The sequence below is a fragment of the Eupeodes corollae genome, chromosome 2 (genome assembly GCF_945859685.1).
Source record: "Eupeodes corollae chromosome 2, idEupCoro1.1, whole genome shotgun sequence".
Taxonomy (NCBI): Eukaryota; Metazoa; Arthropoda; class Insecta; order Diptera; family Syrphidae; genus Eupeodes; species Eupeodes corollae.
In genome coordinates, this window is record NC_079148.1 from 118,889,990 (window position 1) to 118,914,514 (window position 24,525).

The following is a 24,525-nucleotide window of genomic DNA, read 5'->3' on the forward strand; positions in this document are numbered from 1 at the left end:
TTGTACACAAACTATCAAAAAGCAAGCTACAAATCCATTACGATTTGTATTTTGTATTGTAGCGAAATATTACTTATTTGTCTCTCAATTTGACAAAGAACCCTTTTACAAAAAAGATTAAATGAAGTTGTGCAAAAAATAAATAATTCATGGAGTAATAAAGTTCAGCTCTCAGTTGAATTGAAAAACATAATCAATTGTCATTGTGACATAAGTTCACTTGACTTGATAGTTAGGGAGATTTTTCTTGACTAACTTTCCAGTCAACTTTCCAATAAAGTTGCCTTAATTGGAAGGCAATTTTTTGGCAGCAGATCAGATACTAGAAACTTGCGTTACTTTCAAGTCCCTTATGCCGCCTGAACTTACCCTATGGTAGAAACGTCAAAATTAACATTTGACTAACCAGTAACCTCCCTGTATTCTCGCCGGCTTCTGTAATCGGTTTAATTGTTTTAATATAAATGTCTGCTTTAATATTTATATGTACGAATCTGATTACCCTCATTAAGACTTTGAAATACAAAATAAAATAAAATAATTATATTTGTAAGAAGAAGATTTGAAAAACTTTTGTCTTAAAAAACGGCATATGACAATTTAAAACTTCGGAACGCCTGACCATGGGTTTTTTAATAATACTGTTTAATTAAATTGTAGGTTCCTTAAATTGGTAGAAATTTGGGAGTTTTTAAGGTCTGGCATTTACTGAGAAACTAAAAGCACCTCAAAGGTGCTACAATCTCCCATCATCATAGACCAACTTTTTGGATTTTTTTTTTATTTTAGTGCTTCAAATCGTGCAGCAAAATAAAGTCAGATACTAAAAGGTAAAAAATCATTTTGACATATTTATTGGTCATGACAAACGGACAATATTTTCATTTTTAATAAAGTTTCTTAGAGTTGTGAGCAACTTACAAAAAAGTAAATGCAACCATTACTTAACAATTTCATTTAATCTTTTGCTTGAGTGAGAAGTTTGAAAGTGGCATAGGTGCCATTTGCTTTTAAAACTTGAAACATCAGGAAAATTTATCTGCCATTGTGAAATATTTATTGGCCGTGACAAACGGAAATACCATATTTTCATTTTCGATAAAGTTTCCTAGAGTTGTGAGCAACTTACAAAAAAGTAAATGCAACCATTAGTTAACAAACTTAAGTTGCTTGAGTGAGAAGTTTGAAAGTGGCATAGGTGCCATTTGCTTTTTAAACTTAAAACATCAGGAAAATTTATCTGTAGAATTTCTTAGTTTCTGCTATCAGCAAATTCAAAATCGTTTAGTTTAATAGACGAGTCTACGAATTTGCAAAATCGCTCTGACGAACATAAAAAAAAAAATATTTGCTGTATCGCACTGTTTCGCTTCTTTTTCTGGATCACAAATCAAAATTAAAATATTTAAGTTATGCTTCCCATATGATTTCGAAGCTCTTAAGCCTAGTACGCTGCTGATGCGAAACGAAAATTCTCATACAAAAATGACATGACGAAATCATAGACGAAAAATTTCGCTGTGCTTTTCGTTTTTCAGTACGCTGCTGAATGACGAAATGCATCATTTTAGTGAATAGCTGTACTAGACTTCTTAGTACAATTCTCCACTCTTTTCGTTCTCAATTTAATTGCTAGGCATATTAATTTCTTGCGAAATTTTGACGTTTAATTTTTTTATTGTAAAAAAAATTGTTTACTTTCGGTGTTTTGACTTTAATTTATATTTGATTTAAAATTAAAATTTATGTGTTCCAACAATACATTTCTGAATCGGAAACTCAGGATGTTGAAGATGTTATTGGTGATGTGCAAGAAGTGATGAAGACGATCAGTGAACTTCAACTTCCAAAAAATAAACCGAAGAAAAAACAAATTGATTTCTCTTCGGAGGAAAAAAAAAGAAACTGGCTTCGTTGGTCGAAACCAGTGAAGCTATTTGGAAGTTGGAGCTTCACAAAAATAATTCAGTCGTAATATAGCTGCAGAAATAAAAAACTATGTACTAACTGCTCAACAAAATGTTAATAAATATAATTCTTTTCTACTTTTGTTTACCAGCAGCTGACTGTCAGAACTTGTCAATTATTTTTGACAGCTGACAGAACTATCCACAAATATTTTTCTGCCGTCGTTTTCGTTTTCATTTTTTTCTACACTTGGAGATCGCCGAAAAAATTCGTTCCACTTCAGCTGCGTACTAGGCTTTAAACGGAACGTGCTGTAAATTGTACTAGTGTTAGAAAAGAACAGTGGTGTAGAGATCTGTTGACGAGAAAAACTTTGACGTTTGACATAGAAGTCCAAGATACCAAACAGTCATACAAAAGTCTCCACAATTTTTTTTGTTCAGCAACAATTTCCGAAAAATGAATAGCTGATGGATTCAAAGTAATACTCGTATGTACTGAAATTTGTATAGTGTCAAAAATTTAAATCGGATTAGAATGAAACAGATTTGACTGTTTGCACAACAAACTCATTGCATTGCATTAATTGGTTAAGAATAATACAAGCTGCGTTCATTGAGCAATCAGAAGGGCTATTCTCAAATTGTTTGGGATTTATTTTTGGCAAAAAGAGATCTGTTCAATGGCTGTATGGCGCCAGTTATAGCTTTCATTGGTTTTATCATTGAAAACAAAAATTGGAATTTTTTTGACAGGTTTTATAAAGCTATCCTTAAAAATTTCTGTCATTGAAAAAAATGTCCTGATTGAATTCCACCGAAATTTTTGCTGACAGAAATTTGTCATTGGAATTATGTAAAACGGGAACCCAAATCAGGTAGTACGCTGCTGATGCGAAACGAAAATTCTCATACAAAAATGACATGACGAAATCATAGACGAAAAATTTCGGGAACCCAAATCAGTGGAACAATTCGTGTCACTTTTGAACATAAAAGTATCAGCTGTTCAAGAAAATGAATTTCCGTCTGAAAAATAGAAAAATAAATTTTTAGAGGAAAATAAATGCGTAGCTACAATTTTTTCCCAAAAAAATTCACTTTGTGATATTATCATTTCTAATCGAAGGGAAAAACCGTCAAATATCGATTTAAACATTTTTCTGGATCAATTTCAATGAAAGCTTTAACTGGCGCCTATGTGATAACAACAGTACAAACTTCCCAAGATAACTTTGAATTGATCGCTGAACGCGATCATTGTAGAGTTGAAATACAGTTTTCTTATTTTGTTTTCTAGGCTTAATGTGTTGGAATCCGCATTTTGACACGTTTGAATTGTTCAATGTATGTTATGGAATTTTTGTTTCTCATGTTAAAAATTTAGAAAAGACTCTTGATGAATTGAAAATAAAACATAAGAAATAGTCAAATCGTCTAAGTCACTTGTGTCCACCATTAAAAGTTGTCTTATAAAACTGACATCAGGTGTGTTCAGAAACATGCGGACTATCTTGTATTTTGACAGCAAAAATGAAAACTTTCTAATTTAAAAAGGAAATTGCTGACGTTTATTACTCTGCTGAACGATTGTATCTAAAATTTAATTTTACTTTCGAATGAACAATAATGCCGAATAAATTAGTATAGGTAAGTATACTGCTGTAAAATTTACATTTATATGCAAATGGTCCCGCCAATTCTTTTTTTAATAAACAACAAACATGTTTATGTATGGAAAAACGAATTCAATGTATAAAATATACCCTAAACATAGACAATTATTAAACTCATTTATTTAAATAGACATTTAAGAGTTCCTATATAATATTAAATCTCTAAACCATATTTAAAATACTATATTTTTATAAATACGTATACACATTAACACAGCAGATCACGTGTCTATTTTATAATTATTATTTTTGAAATATGTACCTTTGAAGCTAACTATAGCTCTACTGTAGTACCCTATCTACCCTAACTATATTTTTTACTATATAAGAGTATCTATAGATATATTATTATCTAAATGTATGAATCTATATTTCTATATGCACAGTTACAAATCAACAGATAAAGCGTCCACATTATTAATATATACTATATATTTTATTTTACAAACAAAGCACATCAAGTTGTCTGTCTGTCTCTGTCTGGGTTGTCTACCTTCAATGTCTAGACCCACCAATACCCTTTTTAAACCTGCCTTACATACACAAATTTGACGTCGAAACAAAATGCATGCAGCATATCCTTCCCGCGTGTGTCGTGTCTGGAAGTCATCTCATCTCATCTCTAGATATATTATTCCGGCAGCAAAACGCAGACACCACTCAAACACCCTCCCCTCCTCCTGCAACCAATCATCAACCTTAAACCAGAGTCAATGAAAATTAGTTTGTGTTTTGGTGTGGTGTTGAATCCGAGGCAAAATTAACCCTCGTCCCAACACACAACCCCAAACCCGGCTGGCTACCCTATTAATTATGTACTTTGTGCACATTATATCAATTCATGCATCGCCATTCAGGGCTTGCACGTTGGTTGTACTATCGCCACCGTTACTACTACTGCTACTACTACTCGTACTACTATCGCTGCAGCTGCTACTACTGCTGCAACCAGTGGCGGTGGTGGTGGTCCCCTCCGAATCCGTAGTCATGGAGCCAAATCCTCTGCCACCACCATCGCTTCCAACTCGAACTACGGTAGTCTGGCTTTTGTCGGAATCAATGCAATCGTCGACGGAGATGTTAATGAGTCTATCATCGGCGTCGGCGATGGCAGCGGTGGTAATGGCATTTGTGGTAGCGGTGGTGGTGGTTGCATCCATTTCTGTAGGGTTCAAGGACTCATCATCGTCAGCACCACCACCACCATGACCATCGCCGTTTCTATGGTTGGCATGTACCGCCGCCGCCACCGCCGGGGGTCATCTGGCAGGACTGGTATCCGATTTTAAAAGTCATACATTCAGGTCAGACATCATTTTCCGGAAGTCGTTCAGTGATCCGTATGTATCGAAGTCTTCCATTTCGCGTCGCGGCGGCAACATCGTATTCGGCCGAGGCAGAGACAACGGAACAGGCAGAAGTTCTGGCATCACAGAGTGGTGTGTAATTAGGGCCCGCAACGAGGAGAACTCCTTTGTGAATCCCTGGTGGACAGAACACAAAAACGGTTTCATATTAATTTGGCGCATTTAAAATTATATACAAACGGTTGACTTACTTTGATTTTATAGCCTCGTGGTGTTCGCAGGATCAAGTAATGGGCTACCTTTGGTGCTGGAGGTGGGACACGCAATGACAATGCAAAGCATCCAGGTTTCGTACTGCTCTGTCGTACCAGAAATGCACCGGGATTTTGGCGCGATAGCACTTCAAGGGATATTTCACGGGGAATGCCAGCCTGAAACCAGGCAGCACCTTTTAATTCGGTTTGTTCGGAGAGGCTAAGACTATCTATCCGCAGAGGTGCTGTTGGAGCGAACATCTTTGGGCTTGAATTTGCTACAAAAAAAAAATATTGTAGGGTGATAACTGATATGATAAATTACGAAAAATTTAACGAACTTACCACTGCTTGTCTCCCGAAGGTATTTCTTTTTAAAACTAAATTCGTTATTATCCTGCAGGCGATGGGACTCGAGCGATGGAATCGCCGTTAGCGATTGTCGACAGGAGTCACCAAACTTGGCGGAAATTAATTTGTCTGGTTCGCAGATGCCTTCATTCACATAACCATCGGAGATGGTTTGAGATGAACCTGAGTTAAGGGAGGATGATGTTGTGTGCACCAGTGGTCGACTGTCTTCTGTGTTCCGCAGGAGACCCATAGTAAGGCGTTTTACCTGCGAAAATTTAAATTCAATAAGTTGTCAATAAAATTATTTTGCAACATTTATTCGTATTTAAACATACATATTTTTTTTAAGATAGTTGGTGTAAGAAAATGTGTTCTTCACATCTTGTAATATTACTGAAATTGGGGTTCTGAGATATATTTTTTAGTAAAAGTCCCGGTACAAAACATTATTTAGAAAATATCCTTAAATAAAAGGCAACATGTCTTCAAAAATTTAAGTCCTTGGTCTCATGAATTTTTGTTCAAATATTTAACTTTTCCCTTTCAAATAAGTCAACAAAATCAGTCATTTTTTATTTTCCCCAACACAAAATTATATAGGCCAGTAACTTTGTGCATCTTTGTTTCGAGCTCCTAACAACATGTTGTCAAAATTTGTGTCTGATTTTCTTTGGATTTACATATGTCTTAACAGTTTCTTCCTTTCAAAAAACTGGTATAAAATGTGGTATCTTTCTTTTGTACCTCGTTATCCTTTAAGGGCAAAAGTTTTAGTACAGATTTTTCGTTTTTGTAAAAGTTAAATAAAATGTGTTGCAAAGAAAATGCAATGAGGTCTTACAAAGTTGCGAGAAACAAAGTTCTTAAAAAGCAGTATTTGTTTTTAATTAAAGTTATATGTTTTTGATAGTTAACAATGTGTATTTTACTCTCAGCAATTATGTATAAACCGCCTTATTCAACTAAAAATTGAAAACTTAGCAACAAGTTGCTGCAACATTTTGATAGGTAAATTTCTTTGTTCTTTAAAGTTACCAATAAATTCCATGAAAATAAAGTCTCTGAAAAAGAATCTATTCGAACTGGTATCCTCAACAAATTACATCTTTCATGTACAACAAGTTTAAGATGTTTTCGATTGTTTTAAGATACTAAAATAATTAACATAAATCACTTCGAAGTTCGATAAATCAAAAAATTAGACCATCCACCGGATGAGATACTGCCCTAAAAAATTCAATCCATCTCCATAATTATTCGTGAAATAAAGAAGATTAAAAAATAAAACTTTCAATAACAGTAAACCAGGAGCCTTGCCAGGAATTTTATAGCAGTTAGTACTTACAAAGGTATCTATAATAGATTCAACCGCAAAACCATTGAGTCTAATTATATTTTAATGAACTTTTTACTTAGATTAGATCTGTCGTTCACCGTTCTCGAAGTTCTTGCCTCAAAAGTGTGGTAATCGGGTTGGATTGTTTCCAAATCGCGATAAAACATTCTCTCGTGTCCTTTTCGCAGCTGATGTGCACATTCATACAACCGGACTTCAAGGATAGAAAAAGAAAGGAATACAAATCCGAAATCAAATGGCAGGAAGAACCAAGGAACTTTCAACTTTCCAAAAAAAAGGAATTAAAAGTTTGATGTTTTTTTTTAAATTCTCGTGTGGCCCACTTTTAACCTTCTTCCTCTTTATTAGCTACCCTCTGACCCTTCTGTTGTATACATGTGGATTTTTCATACCCAAAATGAAATTGAAGCCACAACCTCGAATTCAACCCAAACTAACGACGACGACGTCAACGACAACAACATGACGCCATCCACCTCACCACCAACCGTCTCTTATTTCTTGATCTAGTATTCTTCAACGAATTAAGTTGCAATCAAAAAGGATTTCGAAAACGATTTTGCTCAACATGTGCTGTCGAGTTTTTAGTTCCTTCAAGCTCCAACTCATCAACGAAGCAGGAAGGCTCCTTCCTTGTATGTTAGTTGCTTGTCAATGATGGCTTATATGGTAGAAAGGAGCTCTGATGGAACATATGGATGATGGCGGAAGTGCATGACATTATAGTTTTAGTTTTCGTTGCTTTAGTTTTGGGTTTTTGCTAATTGAATATTCTGTGGTCGCAAGCAACATTTTCGTTTCGTTGTCGTTTCGAAATTTATCATTTTTATTTTGAATTTGTTTATTTTATGTGCAATTGTGCTTGTGAGATGGAAATGTTGACAGTTTGAGTTATTGTGAAAATTATTGCAAATGAGGAAATTTATGTACGTTTGCATGGCATATGAGGACTTTCAAGAAATAGGATGAAAACTTATATGTAAATTTGGACATGTGACTTGAAAATATCATATTTATACGGTGTGTTGCATATGTAATGTTTATGATATCGGTATGCAAAGGAGACATTTCAGTACGTACTTTCCAAATGGGTAACTAAATACATACTATGGCCACTATAACAGAACTACAAGCTAGCCTCATTTAGCCTTCATACTTTTTCTTACATCGAAAAATTAATTAAGATTCGTTAACGTTTACAAAATCACCAATGAAAAATGTTTCCTACATTTTGTCTTTGCATAGTTCCCTAAATTTTAAGCCATTACCCACAGCTGAAATAAAAATTTAATTTATTACGCTAGAGATGTAAAAACTAGTTAAGTACCATTCCTAGGGAATCAATAATTTTATATTTGAATCTTAAATTTATTTCTTATATCCATGTATGCGCCCTGAGCCTTTCACGCCAAACTTAGGAGCTTAAAGGACGGTTTTTGATCGTTGGAATTCGAAAAGACCTAAATTTGCGATACAGAAACACAACTTTATATAGAAAAAATTGCAGTATGGGGATGTTTTCAGGCGGCAGCGCCACTTCCGCCGGTATTTTACGTTAGAAAGTTTATTTTGCACGCGACGACGACGACGTCTTCTCTTTTTTCAGTATAAAAGATAAGCATAAATGGCTCATAAAAGAGGCCTGAGTTAGCAACAATTTGTTGGGTAAAGGAGTTCTTTAACAACAGAATATGTGATTTATGAAACACCGTAAACAAAAACCGTTCTGGGTTTAGATAATCTGTCTTTGTCAAAACATCCTCATCGTTATATGACGCCAGTGTCAATTTTAAATTTGAAATAGTAAGTATGCAATAAAATGTTTAGCTGACCCATTGAAGGTTGGGTTAAGCTATTGGACCATTTACGGTCCAAAGGGGGGGGGGGGGTCGTAGGGGTCATGAATACCCCTCTTTTTTTTTTATTTCGTAGGGAGAATTCAAAACTACGAGTTCTTGATTTTAAGAAAAAAGGTTACACAAACTCCGAGGTAGCGCTGAAATAAAAATGTTCAAGGAAGAAGGTAATAAATGCTCTCCACCATTGCCAAGAGGAAGGGAGTGTTCCGAATAAAATTCATAAGAATCGGACAAGAAACACCACCCCTCGAACTGATATTGCCATATTACAGTTAAAAATAGTTTACATGAACAAAAATTGTTTGGATGAGTTGCAGTTTGCAAGGGAGCATATTTCAAAAGATCCAAATTGGTGGAGAAATATCTTATGGACCGATGAGTCCAAATTCAATCGCTTCGGGTCAGATGGTAAAAAATATGTGCGACGCGGAATAAACCAGGAATGTGACCCTAAATATTCCACAAAGAGTGTTAAGCACGGTAGGGGTAGCATTTTTGTTTGGGGATATTTTTCTTCGCATGGTGTGATACAAGGAAATCCTAAGGGATACAATTCTACCGTATTCTAAGGAGGAAATGCCCTTGAAGTGGACATTTCAACAGGATAACGATACTAAACATATGATAGAGTCTGTAAAGTAATGGCTATCCGCACAAAAAACCAAACCGATTGAGAACTTATGGAGTGACGTGGAAAATTTCACTGTGCGGCGCACAGAAGAAGGATTTTTTTTTAAACAGAAAATGTTTCTTATAGATAATTGGTTGTAATATAAAAAAGCTATTTTCTCTTTTAGTGGGCGTGGAAATGGGCGGAATTTTTTTGGTCAGATTTGCCTTGCTATTCGCTATCATTCCTCAAAATTTCATCAAAATCGGTTCATTGCTTTAGATTTTATAGAGTTTTGTCCGCTCTCCCATACAAGGTTCCCCACTGTGCGCCGCAGCGCCGCCGCCGCCGCCGGTGTGCTGCTGTGGTTAAAAAAAGGGTTACCGAACCAAACACTAGCTATTTGCTTTTAACTGTGTAAAAATGTTTGTTATTAACTTCCCATAGGATGTTATTGTAATGGGTCCGATTTGTCAAATTGAAAATTTTGACATTTCTCGACGTTTCAAGGTCCCTAGAGTCGAAATAAAAGATTTTTAGAAAGATGTATGTGCAAGCGTGTGTACGTACGTTCGTACGTCCGTAAGTTCGTGACGTTTTTTTCGTCGTCCATAGCTCAAGCACCAGAAGAGATATCGACTTCAAATTAATTTTGTTATACAGATAATAAGGCAGAAAGATGCAGAAAGGGCTCCCAAGAAAAGTGCGTGGGTGGTTTTTTTACCATAGCAGTTTGAAAAAAAGGTGAAAATTTTGGTTAACCCTAAATATCCTACGAACCAAAATCGCTAGAGGTTTGAATTATATTTTATATAATATATTTTAACGTTATACCAAACAGCTATATTTTAAAAAAAAATCAATATTACGGTTTTTTTGTGTCAACTCCAAAATTTTACGACTGAAATATGATTTCATCTCCAAAACAGTTTTGTGCAACGAAGAATAATGTTTTTGATAAAATTTTGAGAAAAATCTAATTGACAGTTTTTTTTATAAAAAATAAAAATCTAAAAAAACATTACTCAAAGTTGGTAAAAATTGAATATCGATGCAAATATCTTTTCAAAAACTTGAAATTTAGGCTTCAAACTTATTTTATCCTATAAGAAATATTGTTTTAAACATTCTGAAAAATGTTGAGAAAAATCAAATTGATAATTTTTTTACAAAAAATAAAAACCTAAAGAAAAAATTAATAAAAGTTAATAAAAATTGATTTTCGACTCAAATATCTTTTCAAAACTTTGAGAAATTGGCTTGAATTTACTTTTATCATTCAAAACATGTTGTTGTTAACATTCATTTAAAGTTTGAAAAAAATCGAATTGATAGTTTCTTTACAAAAAATTAAAAACCGAAAAAAAATTAATAAAAGTTGGTAAAAATTGTTTTTCGACTCAAATATCTTTCCAAAGATTGTAGATATTGGCTTTTAACTACTTTTATCTTTCAAAAAATGTTGTTGTCAACATTTAGTTAATGTTTGAATAAAATCGAATTGACAGTTTTTTTTACAAAAATTAAAAACCGAAAAAAAATTAACAAAAAATGGTAAAAAATGATTTTCGACTCAAATATCTCTTCAAAAATTTTAAATATTGGCTCCAAACTAATTTTTTCTTAGAAGAAATATTGTTTTCAACATTCGATAAAATTTTGAAGAAATTCGAATTCACAGTTTTTTTACAAAAACTAAAACTCTAAAAAAAAACAATACTAAAACTTGGTAAAATGTTACTTTCAGCTCAAATAGCTTTTCAAATAGTGGCTTTAAACTTATTTTATTTTTACAAAAAATATTGTTTTCAATATTCAGTAATTTTTATATAAAAATCCAACAGTCCATTTTTTCATAAAAAATAAAATCTACAAAAAATAGTTCGCAAATTTAGTAAAAATTGATACGAGTACATGTAGACAAACTTTTAAGTAAGACAAATTGATAGACGGGATGGGAAGTTATCAGTGTGGGTTGCATCCCAGCCTTTTTTTTTGTTTCGTTATTTATGAAATTTGCTATTTATTTTGTCATAGAAAATCTTGAACTGTTTTAATGATTTTGTTGTTATTTTTTTGTTTTTGTTTGATAAATCAAATATATCTTTGATTTCTTCCTCATTGGGCCAAAAGTTGTTTGAAGTTACGAAAGTGCGTAAAACTTTTATTAAACAGATCTTAGAGTACATTTGCTATTTTACTGAAGATGAAGAATGGACCGAGAACATAATATGAATTGTCTTTTTCCAATAAGGCCGCACAAATTCATCAAAATTTGACCAATTGACGATCCAAAGCTAAAGCTTATACAGTTTTTATTCGTAATTTAGAATTTGGAAAAACTTTAGTAATGCTTTAAATTATTTTCATAAAATTTGTTTCTAAGAAAAAGAGTAAATATTTAGGTTCTTAAAGAGAAACCTTGAATAAGAGATTTTCAAATTGATATAAAGTTTCCTTTGAAATCCTGAAATACGCTTTTAAATACGCCTAAAAAATTCGTAATTCGTAAAAAATTTCGAACTCGAGCTTTTAAACATACATGACATTACGATGGTAGGAAAGTCGAAAAAAGTGGGTCCTTCGATTCCGTTCTGTTCTGTCTGTTTGTGTGTCCTGGCCCCCATATTTCAAAGTATGAAGCCGATAAGCGTAAGGTGTTTTTATTTTTTAATAATTTTTTTAATAGGGCAGCAAACCTTATACGATTTTTTTTGGTTAAACATCGAAAATTAGATTTTTTTTCAAAAATTAACCGATACATATTTTTTAAACTTTCTAATTTTTTTTTTAATTTGGCTACAAGAAAAACATATTTCGGCATTGATTCAGAAGAATACTCTTCATAAAACAGTTATTTTTCATAATTTGTATGTTTTCTCAAGAATGTCATTTTTTTATTTTTAAAACTCTATTGATTGATAAACTCGATATCTCAAAAAGGGGTCACCATGTAAAATGTATAGTTATAAGAACTAAACAACTGAATAACAAAAATATTTTTAAAGCAAATTTTAAAAATTATATATGTTAAAGTTGTTTAAAAAACGCTCTATTGATTTCCAACAAAAAATATTAGTTAATCTAGGTTTTTTGAGAAAAAAAATGGTATTTAAATTTTTGAGAAAAACTTTGTTTGAGGACACATTTTTAAATCTTAAAATGTAATAAATATTTTTAAATAGACTTTTTGGAATACATAAGCAATAGCGACCCAGTCCTGCATTTTATTTTTAACTTCCCATAGAAAATTATTGTAATAGTTCCGATTTATCAAATTGAAAATTTTCATTTCTCGACGTTTCTAAGTCCCTAGAGTCGAAATAAAAGATTTTTAGAAAGATGTCTGTGCGTGCGTGTGTACGTACATTCGTAGGTTTGTATGTCTGCACGTGCGTACTTTCGCGACTTTTTTTCGTTGTCCGTAGCTCAAGAACCAGAAGAGATATCGATTTCAAATAAATTTTATTATACATGCTTTCAAGAAAATTGCGTTGGTGGTTTTTTTACCATAGCAGTTTGAAAAAAAAGTGATTTTGAAATTTTGAGAAAAATCAAATGACAATTTTTTTTATAAAAATAAAAACCTAAAAAAAACATTATTCAAAGTTGGTAAAAATTGATTTTCGACTCAAATATCTCTTCAAACACTTAGTATTATGGCTTCCAACTAATTTTTACTTATTATAAATATTGTTTTCAACATTTTTGGAATCATTTTGAGAAAAATCGAATTGAAAGCTTTCGTACAAAAAATAAAAACCAAAAAAAAAAATTATAAAAGTTGTTAAAAATTGATTTTACACTCAAATATCTTTTCAAAACCTTGAGATATTGGCTTTAAAGTACTTTACCTTTTAAAATAAAATATTGTCAACAATTAGTAATATTTTGAAACAAATCTAATTAACAGTGTTTTTACAAAAAAAAAAAACTAAAAACACAATAATACTAAAACTTGGTAAAAATTACTTTCGAATTAAAAAGCTTTTCAAAAATTAAAAATATTGTCTTCAAACTTTTTTTATTTCACAGAAAATATTGTTTTCTATATTCAGTAGTTTTTTTTTATAAAAATCAAGAGTCTGTATTTTCATCAAAAAATAAAATCTTCAAAAAATAGTACCCAAATTTCGTAAAAATTCATATTTGCTTCTTGATATCTCTCAAATTGATCTCATTCATCCAATTTGAACAAATTTTAGAAATGCTACTATAATTTGTAAAAATGTGTTTTCGACTAAAAATCTATTTAACAAAACTAAATTTTCAAACTAAACTATTTCTTTATATGAAAAATATTGTTGGTAATTTAAAAATATTTAAGAATAATTCAACTGATAACTTTCTTAACCCAACAGGAAAACCTTAAGCTCTTCGCAGACGATAGTAATAGTAGAATAACGAAAATTGAATTCTACTACGTCAGTCTAAAAATTCTTCATATTAGATCTTAATCATTTTCTGGGTTTTTGGATGTTTGTAGCGTTCCTGGAATAAATAGAAATTTAAACAGGAAGAGTATATATTATTTTTGAACAGAAGCTACGTTGCAAGACAATTTCTTAAATGTCTGCGTTAAATGCACCAAAAAACAATCTAAACTAATGTGTCTTAGATCTTAAAAATGGCATATTTAAAAAACTGTTGGAATCTTAATTCAATTTAGCACCTCCTTTCTTAGCAGAATTGGTCTTTCTCAAGGTAAGATTTAATTTGGTTTGACATTTTGAGCAAGTTCCAAAAAGTTAATAGTTAAATATTATTGTAAACAGCTCGTATAAAATGTCTGTACATTTATCATGATGTTCTTACAGTATTGATATTTATTGATCAAATACAAACATCTTCCATCTAATCGGCATTTAATGTATATAAAATATTACCCAATAAGCACATGCAATTTAAAGCCTTCAAGAGCAATTTTCTAAATACCAGAAATTGCTCAATGATTGAGAAATCCTCTTAAATTTTTCCGGAAAATATATATGTTTTTATATTCTATAAATATGTTGAAACAAAACCATTTAGAGCCATTAATTTCCCCAAAATCCTTTCATTTAAAACAAAAACTCTCCTTCTACTAAGCTTTTCCCTTAAAGCGAGCTATTCTCGTAAATTTATCACTCACTCTCTTAAAGAATTGCTTCACTGATTAACTTGAAACAAATGTTCCCAAAAACGAAATTGAATTGTTATTAACTCTCCTCAAACAAAATAACAGAAAAAAGAAAGAAAAACGAAAAGGAAGACAGATGGTTTCTAACTTAAAATGTAGAAGTTCCAAGGAAAATCTCTTGTCCATATTCTAAAATCTCAAGTCAACAAGCAGAACAACTTATTCTTTCAAAATATATACTCTTCATTGGCACACACCAAGAACACCACCGACACAATCCTCCCTCAATCCATCCTATTTTCAAACAACCCAAATTCAAAATAGTTCTAAATGAAGCCAAATGGCCATACAGTCGAAGTCGAAGTCGTAGTCCTCCTCTTTCTATGTCGTCTGATGTTAACTGTCGAGAGTTGGTATGTCTTGCCGTTGTCGTTGCCGCTTTGCCATTGCGAACTTCATATATATGTAGTTAGGACGAGAGGTAAATGCAAATTCAAGTATTTTGCGTCCTTCTCGCTGTATAACAAATCTAACAAATCACCGAGAAAACGCCAAGCAATAAACTTTCAACTTTTAACTTTCAACATTTTAACGTTCAACATTTTCCCTCCAACATCTGTTTTTAATCATCATCCTTTGGAGAAGTACCTCTACTATACCAAAACCAAACCAATCTAGAAGGTATGTATTCATTCTCAACTCAACTCTAACATCCTTATTTTCGTATCCTTTTTTTGCTTTTTTGTTTTTCGTGGAAAGGAAATGCAAAACTATACTAAGAACGAACAACTACAAGAGGGTAGAGATACTCCTACAACTTTACTCTCTCAGTCAGTTCCTGTTTCAGTCCGTGTCCTCGACTTCTCCGTATTCCCTCTGCAGCTGATATGGGCCCACTTGGCTTTGTCCTAACTTTTACTACTGACTTTGTGACACATAAATATTTGGCATCCCTGAGACGAGACACAATGGAGCTTCTGCGTCGGAAAGGAATCCCTATATTCTTCTCACCCAAACCCATCTCATACCCAACCTAGCGATCTGCATATAGATAGGCGAGCTAGAGATGCCTATAGGTTAGGTCTTTAGAATGTCATATACAATCTAACCAGAGACAAGGACACGAATAAAGGAGCTGCGATTCGGGAAGATAGCATTGAAGGCGTCAGGGGTGGGGGAATAGGACAAAGCGTCACAAAAGAAGTGCGGAAAAGGAATGCACGTCATGGCAGATAAAGGTAGAGTTGAGCATAGAGTTGACAAATGTGTTTTCGCATTCTTGTCTGGGAAGCCTTTCTTCGAATCCTGTCCCTTGTTTTGTATTGTTTAGTCATCGTATTGTGTTGTGACTGCACAAAAGTTCAAAGAACGATAGAAACACACAAAACAGGGACACAATGCGCAACCATATCGTCGTTGTTAAGGCGGGGGAGCAGAGTGTGGAGGCTGGAAGGAATGCTTTTTGGAAAAAAAGGACTCTCCAACACCTAACTTAGCAGTCATTGCCATTGCCAACCCGCACTCAGACAGTTACCACCTACCGCATCTTTTCTGTGGGGTTGATGGCAAGCGCTCCTTTTCCATAGGTCCCTCTTTCCTCTCTCTATCTTCATCCATTCAGAGCTCTGGCTCTCCACAGCAAATGTGTTGAAAATGGAAATACCGCACTGTCGTGTAATTGTGGGAAACAATGCCGACAACGAGAAATAGATTCATTCGGAATAAGGATATGGGCATCCCTCCCAACAAGCCTCCTCGAAATATAAGGATTCGGTGAAAAGGAGGGAAGAAGGACACAAATCGAGATATAACCAAACTATAGAACATCCGTACTATTGCCGTATACCTCCGACTACGTCCATGGTCGTACAGCCATGACCATCAAAGTCTGCTTTTTTTTTATTTTTGCATTTGGTAAGCTCCTTAACCATCTGCAGACCTAGACCTTCAGGGTTTTCTATTTTTGGATTGGTTTCGACCATTAAGGAATCCTTTTTTATCTTTTTTATTCCTGCTTTTTATTTTTGTTTGTCATCTGCCTTTTTGTTTGGTTCGCCTCTCTTCTATGACTTTTGTTTGGATAATAAATTTTGAATATCAAACCACAATAGGAATGGTTTTGGGGGGAGAGGGACAGTTTGTTCTAAAAGAAAGTCGACAGCAAAGTGGTCTTTTATAGTGTTTGTTTAAGGAAACAATTTGAAATAGTCTGCCTAGCTGCTTAGGACTATAGTGGGCGACTGGAGAGTGGATGGACAAGAGTTTGTCATTATAAGAAACTGTCTAGAAGACAACGTCAATATTTGCTGAAGAACAAGGAAGACCATTTTTGGCATTCAAAACTTGTTTTGAAGTGGTGATAGATGGATGAAGTTGCATGGGACAGTGTAAGTGGGGTCAAAATGTAAGAAAATAGTAAAAATGAATTGAAGGAATTGAAAAGTAATTGTGATTCCTGCCACAAAAAGTCTGGAAAAATGCTTGAAAGAGGCTTGATAATGAATTGAGGTTAATGAAAATAGTCCCTTTTGAAGTGTGTGGCCCTTAGAGTCTTTATTTTTTGAAGATACTGAAAAATTGTCAAGTCAAACATTTAATAGCATAAACCGAATGGAGTACTATAGACTAGATAAATTTGGAGCGTCATAAGTTGTCAGACTCTTTTATGTTCTATGCGCAACAAATTTAACGCTTTGGGAGAGTAAAAATGGGTTTCAGTGATACCAAACTAATTTTTTAAGACCTTATTGATCACTTCGCACTATAGCTGGACATGGATTACTTGAATGATATTTGTCTTGAGTTCTTAATCCTTTGTTGATTTGTTGGCATAACTTTGGCCTTTCAAGGTTTCCCACATAAAGAGTCCAAACAGTCCAAAAACCACCCTGATGCGTCCAATTGACATCGGTAATAAGACTGTTAACACATGTCTTGAAGGGCATAACCGTTGACCGAAACGATGTTCAGAGCTTAAGTTTTAAAAGAATAAATATGCAATGATGTCTTAAAAATCGTTACTAAACTTTTATATTTTATGGATGCCTTGACTTCTCGAAAATATCTCCCGATTTCTAGACGACGCAATTTGTTTGTTGACGAAGCTACTGAGATAAAATTGTAGTTCGTCAGAAAAGTTGAAAGTGTAATGTAAAGTGACTTATTTTGATTCACGGAGATACGAAACTAGCTTTTTGTCAAATATCCAGGCAGAGAACAGCTTTCAGTGTCAAAATCGCTTACAAAATCTTCTCTGCCGTATCCTTATCATTGTAGTTTTAGACCAGGAAAGTCCACGTCGATCAAATATTCACATTACGGCAGATCTGAAAAAACCCAAGAACATTAAATCGACACCAACCATCTTTTCATTGATTTCAAGGCCTCATATGGCAGCATCTACAGGGCTGTATAGAGCCATGTCTAGTTGAGCAGAATGACCATGGAGGATTCATACTGCTTTATAAAGGTTGGAAACAGCTTAACAGAACCTTTGGATGTCAAAAAAGGTTTGACTAAAATCAAACGAAGAATAACTCTTGCTAGCGGTTGATTCTTTGGGCCAAGAAAGCAATTTAGGGGCAAATCCCTCTATCGATCGACCAAAGTGTCACTGTATAAGACTCTCTGTCCTGCTTTATGCAAAAGTACGGACTATAACAAAAGCGGATAAAAGCACCTTGGGTCGTTTCGAGAGAAAAGTTCTTTGTGTGATCTACGGTCACGTATGCATGGAAAGGGAGTGGAGGAAAAGATGGAACGACGAGCTGTACGGGCTGTACAGCTACGTAGACTTTGCCAGAAGGGTAAAAGTTCAACGACTAAGATAGCTGGGTCACTTTGGGCGCAATGCTCCGGCCCGGAAAGTCTTCGAATCCACATCCACAGCACAGCGCAGTAGATTAAGACCGCGGATCAGGTGGCGTGCACAAGTGGAAAGTGACCTCACCCAACTTGGAGCGCAAAACTGGAAACTGGCAAGATGGAGAAGTTTTTTGGGTGATGCCCTTTTCCACACAGGACAGTAGCACCACCATAAGTAAATGCCCTGCTTTATATTATAAATTTCCATGCTTAATTACTTTTGTTTCTTTTCACTTAGTTTCATTCATATTTTCTTTCGTGGGAAAAGAACGCTTTTAAGCAAACTTCAATCAGAGTTATCAGATTCTGAAGCATATTTCGACTGCAATACTTCCAAAGTAACCAGGTACTATAGTATTGGTTGGTACTTGAAAACGAACAGTATCAGTTTTTTTGTACCGGGTACTAAATTGTTTCAGATCCTAGTATCCGGAATTTGTACGGGTATTCGTCCTTTAAAGTTACAGCTCTGACTTCAGAACAAACTTCTGTTTTTCCGTAAAACTTGGTTTCGTTAAATCTTTCTTTAGAAACTTAGTATCAGAAAGTTCAATAAAATCGCTAAAATTTTCAACCGTTAACTTAACATGAGGCTCAATGTTTGATTAACATTTGAAACTTTTTTTCTAGAATCTGCAAATTATTGCCAATGAGACGTTTGAATGACTTCGAGTCCTGAAAGTTTATAAAGAGTGTAGCTTGTTTAATGATTTTAAATGGAAGAAATTTGTGAAAATATCAGAAATTATTGAAAATATCACTACAAACAAAGAAAATACTAAACAACAATTTTCCAGGATTAAATGTATTAAGGAATTTTATAGATTTGTTATAAGTTAATATAAAAACGCAATGAGATAAGAAGTTGTATTTTTTGTTTAGAATTTAATTTCAGATCCAACGATAAATCCATTGTTATAAATCAAGAAGATTAAAAAACCAACCGACCAGGAAAAAAAACTCATCTTCCTTTATAGAGAAAAAGAAAAAATAAAATAAAATCCTCATCAACAACTTACCAATGGCGGTTTATCAACTAATCGTCTACAGTTATTCATTTCCGTTGGTGAATTATCCTCCTCAGAACTAGGAGAGCGTGGTATGTGGGGATCGTTATCATTGCAACTGTAAACAATATGAAATTGTAAGATATAAATCATAAATAAAGCTAACATTAAAAACAAAAAGATAAACGAAGGAAAAGAAGGACCTTATAACAATAATAAGAAAAATAAATTGAAGAAACTTTTCATGATTGATAAATAATTTGCAAGACACTCAATTTAGATTGATAAGGCAAACAGACACAAAACAAACACACACATACATTCACATCTTTATCTATAGGTAAAAACCTTGCAAGGACAACAAACTATATCAGGCAGGATTGTAGTAGGTACATAGAAAAAAGGGTATAACTTACGATAAACTTATTTGCGGGAGAAGATGAATTGGTCGTCGTTGGCTGCTGGGTGAGCCATGTGTTGTTGGCTGCTCAACTCGAATCCGAACGTCTTGCATGTCTTTATAGTTAGTTTTCTAGTTATCCTTCTTGTTTGTTTTTGTTGTTGTTGTTATTTTTTCAATTTTTTTTCTTCTTGAATGTTGTTCAATTTTTCTTTTTCTTTAGGTATCCTTTTTTTTTCTTCTTATTCTCTGACTTTGTTCACTTGAAAGGCGCCTTATAAATTATTGTCCTGTGGAGGAAAATAAGTTCCAATGAATAAATCATGGGATGTTATGGAAAAGTTTACCTCAAGATGAGTTCTTCTTATTTTTGTATATGTGTGTGTTTCTTTGTTTTGCGTTCGTCCTTTCATTTGCTGGGGGTGTGGCGTGGGTTGATGGGTCAGAGGATTGGAAACGAATTCCTAAATCAATTCCCGTTTAAGGCGACAATTGCCTGATGATATCTCTAAAGAATGAACGGAAAAGTTTGTTCTTTTGTTTTGCACTCTCTTCTCGCTCAATCCGGTTTCCTTATTTATTTATTTTCGTTTAGTTTTTTCTTCGGACATTAATTTTAGCCATTAGATGATTTTCAAATTCGAATTTATGTTGGTGCCAGAGGATGCAATTATTGCAAAATGGATGCATCACTATTCCTGGAAAAGTCGATAAAAAGAAGAAGAAGAAAAATTAAATTAATGAAATGTAGTGTAGGTGGATTTTAATTAAGATAAGTTATTTATTGAAAATGTAAGTCATTGAAAATAAAACAAGGCAAGGAAAATTAAATTTAGGCAAAGAATTGGATTTAAAGGAAGCACAGCGAGGTAGAAAATAGAAGATACTAAAAAAGGATTTTATGAAAATTAATTATCAGACAATGTATACAGTGTGTAAGATTTGAAATCAGTGTGTAGGACGTAGGTATATAAAAGGACAACAATATCAATATTACGTATACGCTCCGAGGCCCAAAGATCTTTCTTAAAATTAGAAATTATTGCTAATATGAACAAGGCACTTACAAATTATTTCATGTATCAAGTCTATAATAATATTTGAATGCAGTTCAAAGTATACAGGTGTTTTGTCATACTGATTAATTGTGTTTATTTTTATTACAGTATATTTTTTAAATTATCAAAGAAAAACTATCTCAAGAACAACACAAGTTTATAACTCTTCTATAGTCTTTAATTATGAGGCTCACATCTGGCTACACAGCTATGTTAATAAGTCGTTTTTAGAGCCAAAACAAATATTTGAGGCTCATTTCGAAAAAAAAACAAAGAGGCTGGGATGCGACCCACACTGACGTCTGTCGATTCGTCTTGCTTAAAAGTTTGTCTATATGTACTCGTATCAATTTTTATCAAATTTGCGTACTATTTCTTTTAGATTTAATTTTTTATAAAAAAACGGACTGTTGGATTTTTAAATAAAAATTACTGAATATCGAAAACAATATTTTCTGTGAAATAAAATAAGTTTGAAGCCAATATTTTTAATTTTTGAAAAGCTATTTGAGTCGAAAGTAAATTTTTACCAAGTTTTAGCATCGTTTTTTTTAGAGTTTTATTTTTTGTAAATAAACTGTCTATTCGATTTTTTTTTTCAAAATTGTATCGAATGTTGAAAACAATATTTCTTATAAGATAAAATTATTTTGAAGGCAATATTTCCAATTTATAAAAAGATATTGAAGTCGAAAATCAATTTTTACCAACTTTTGTTGATTTTTTTTAGGTTTTTAATTTTTTGTAAAAAAAACTGTCAATTCGATTTTTGAGAATGTTGAAAAAAATATTTCTTACAAGATAAAATAAGTCTGAAGCCTAAATTTCAAGTTTTTGAAAAGATATTTGAATCTATATTCAATTTTTACCAACTTTGAGTAATGTTTTTTTTTTAGATTTTTATTTTATAAAAAAACTGTCAATTCCATTTTTCTCAAAATTTTATCAGACGTCAAAAACATTATTCTTCGTTGCACAAAATTGTTTTAGAGATGAAATCATATTTCAGTCGTAAAATTTTGGAGGTGACAAATTTTTTTTTTCAGTTTTATTGATTTATAGAAAAAACCGTTATATTGATTTTTTTCAAAAAATATACTTGTTTGGTATCACGTTACAATATATTATATAAAATTTAATTCAAGTCTCTAGCGTTTTTGGTTTGTAAGATATTTAGGATTAACTCAAATGTTCACCTTTTTTTTCAAAGTGCTATGGTTAAAAAACCACCCACTCAATTTTCTTGAGAGCCCTTTCTGCATCTTTCTGCCTTATTATCTGTATAACAAAATTTATTTGAAATCGATATCTCTTCCGGTTCTTGAGCTATGGACGACGAAAAAAACGTCGAGAACGTACGGAGAAATGTCAAAATTTTCAATTTGACAAAACGGACCCATTACAATAACTTCCTATGGGAAATTAACAAGAAGTCATTGGCCTTTTTGAAGTATTGAATTTGAAGACAAGACGTTTGCTAGTCTCCCCTTAGTTTCTTCAAAATTGAAATAAATCAGTCTCGTCTTGCTATTGTTATCGATCTTAAATAGTGAAACTATTTAATCGGGCTTAAGAAAATGAAGGAAAAAATAGTGACGCTCTACAGACGTTTTAGCCCAACTTGTTCTGATTGGATTAAGATTAAAGCCCGAAATTTTTCTAGTTAACTTTCCATAGGAAGTTATTGTAATGGGTCCGATTTTTCTATTTGAAAATTTTGACATTTCTCGACTTGTCGAGGTCCCTGCGGCCGAAGAAACCATCTTAAGAAAGATGTCTATGCGTGCGTTTGTACATACTTTTGCACGTGCATACGTTCGCAACGTTTTTTTCGTCGTCCATACTCAAGAATAAAAAATAAAAACCTAAATAAAAATTACTCAAAGTTGTTAAAAATGTATTTTCGACTCAAATATCTTTTCAAAATTTGAGATTATGGCTTCCAACTCATTTTAACTTATGAGAAATATTATTTTTAACATTCGGGCAAATTTTGAGAAAAATCGAATTGGGTGTTATTTTTTACAAAAAATAAAAACCTAAACAAAAAATTAATATAAGTGTGTAAAATTTGACTCAAACTTAAACTACTTTTATGTTTTGAAAAATATTGTTTTCAACATTCAGTAAAATTTTGAGAAAAATTGAATTGACAGTTTTTTACAAAAACTAAAAACGTAAAAAAATATACTTTCGACTCAAACAGCTTTTCAAAAATTGAAAATATTGTCTTCAAACTTTTTTTATTTCACAGAAAATATTGTTTTCGATATTCAGTATTTTTTTTTTTACAAAAATCAAAAAAATTGTTTTTTTATAAAACATTTAAATCTACCAAAAATAGTACAAATTTGGTAAAAGTTGATGTTCGGGTATTGATATCTCTCAAATTAATTTCATTCAATTTATAAAAATTTAAGAAATGCAACTAAAATAAGTAAAAGTTTGTTTTCTCTTTAACAAAACTAAATGTTGAAACAAATAACAAAATAAGTTGTTTTCAAGCTGGGTTTCGAGCTAACCTCACTACAGTTGATCAAATTTTTACTCTAACTAATGTCGCTAAAAAGGTTGACCACGTCCCTCAATTGTGATAAACAAGCCCTTTTCCTTCAAGCTGAAACATGAGTTAAAGCACACAGGCTACACCGTCCCCCAACTACAATTCGACAGAAACTTGCAAATTTGTATACCTACCAGATCTTTTTGGGAGGATAGGACATTCTTGGAGGATGAGTCAATCCATTTTTACACAGATGGCTCAAAAACCAAAGAAGGGGTTGGTGGAGGTGTAGATTCTGAACGACTGAAATTAAGTCTCTCATTCCACCGTCCCAATCATTGTAGCGTGTTCCAGGCGGAACTTTTGGCGATTAAGGAAGTCTTGTCTTGGCTCAAAGAAAACGTGATATCAACATCTGATATCCGTATTTTCTCTGATAGCCAGGCCGCTATTGAATCTCTGCACTCTGTCTCTACAAACTCTATAACATTCCATAACTGTCGATCATTTTTAATGGAGATGGCGCAACAGTTGAATATTCACCTTTGCTGAGTGCGGGGCCATAGAGACATTCCAGGTAACTGTAAGGCAGATGAACTCGCCAGGAACGGTACAGTACAGCCCATCCTACCACATTTGGCAAGTACTGGCATACCAATCGCTACTTGTAAACTGTTGCTAATGCAAGACGCTGCGAGGAGGGCAGGCACAAGGTGGAACAATATCTCCACGTGTCAAGCCACAAAAAACATCTGGCCAACACTGGATATAAAACGTTCAAGGTGCTTGCTCTCTCTAAGTAGATCGCATATAAGCTCGATAATAGGTGTCATAACCAGACACTGTCTAAAAGGAAAGCACGCCACGAGACTAGGCGTATTCTCAAATGACTTTTGCAGAAACTGTATGGACGAGGAAGAAACGGTTCTTCATCTTCTCTGCACATGCCCTGCTCTAGCTCGAAAACGCAAGAATTACCTAGGAGAATTCTTCTTTAACGATCTAAACGATTTAAATCATATCGGTATAATCAGCCTCTCACGTTTCGTAAGGGACTCAAGCTGGTTCCATTGAGCTTAGGAAGAAGCCTCAAGATTCATGTGGTTTCACAATGGGGCATTAAACTGGCCTAAGTGTGTCCGTGTCCATCTTGGGCAGCCACTATAACCTAACCTAACCTAACCTAATGTCGCTAAAACTTTCTTGGATAAGAAAATTAAATCTCTATGCTTTTTTGTAGATTTTAAAGT

General features: G+C 33.3%; 1 protein-coding gene across 2 annotated transcripts in view; it reads right to left on the reverse strand.

Annotated features, from left to right (window-relative positions):
• Positions 1-4,420: 4,420 nt before the first annotated feature.
• LOC129947930 (EGFR adapter protein) overlaps positions 4,421-24,525 on the reverse strand; it is a 110,300-nt gene continuing 90,195 nt past the window's right edge. For both annotated transcript variants that reach the window (XM_056058700.1, XM_056058699.1), the window contains exons 2-7: positions 20,062-20,412; positions 19,731-20,004; positions 19,327-19,432; positions 5,490-5,763; positions 5,142-5,422; positions 4,421-5,067 (exon numbers count right to left, since the gene is read on the reverse strand). In XM_056058700.1, the coding sequence (XP_055914675.1) occupies positions 4,876-5,067; positions 5,142-5,422; positions 5,490-5,763; positions 19,327-19,432; positions 19,731-19,828 (951 nt within the window). In that variant the 5' untranslated portion in view covers positions 19,829-20,004; positions 20,062-20,412 and the 3' untranslated portion in view covers positions 4,421-4,875. The remainder of the gene's footprint in view (positions 5,068-5,141; positions 5,423-5,489; positions 5,764-19,326; positions 19,433-19,730; positions 20,005-20,061; positions 20,413-24,525) is intronic.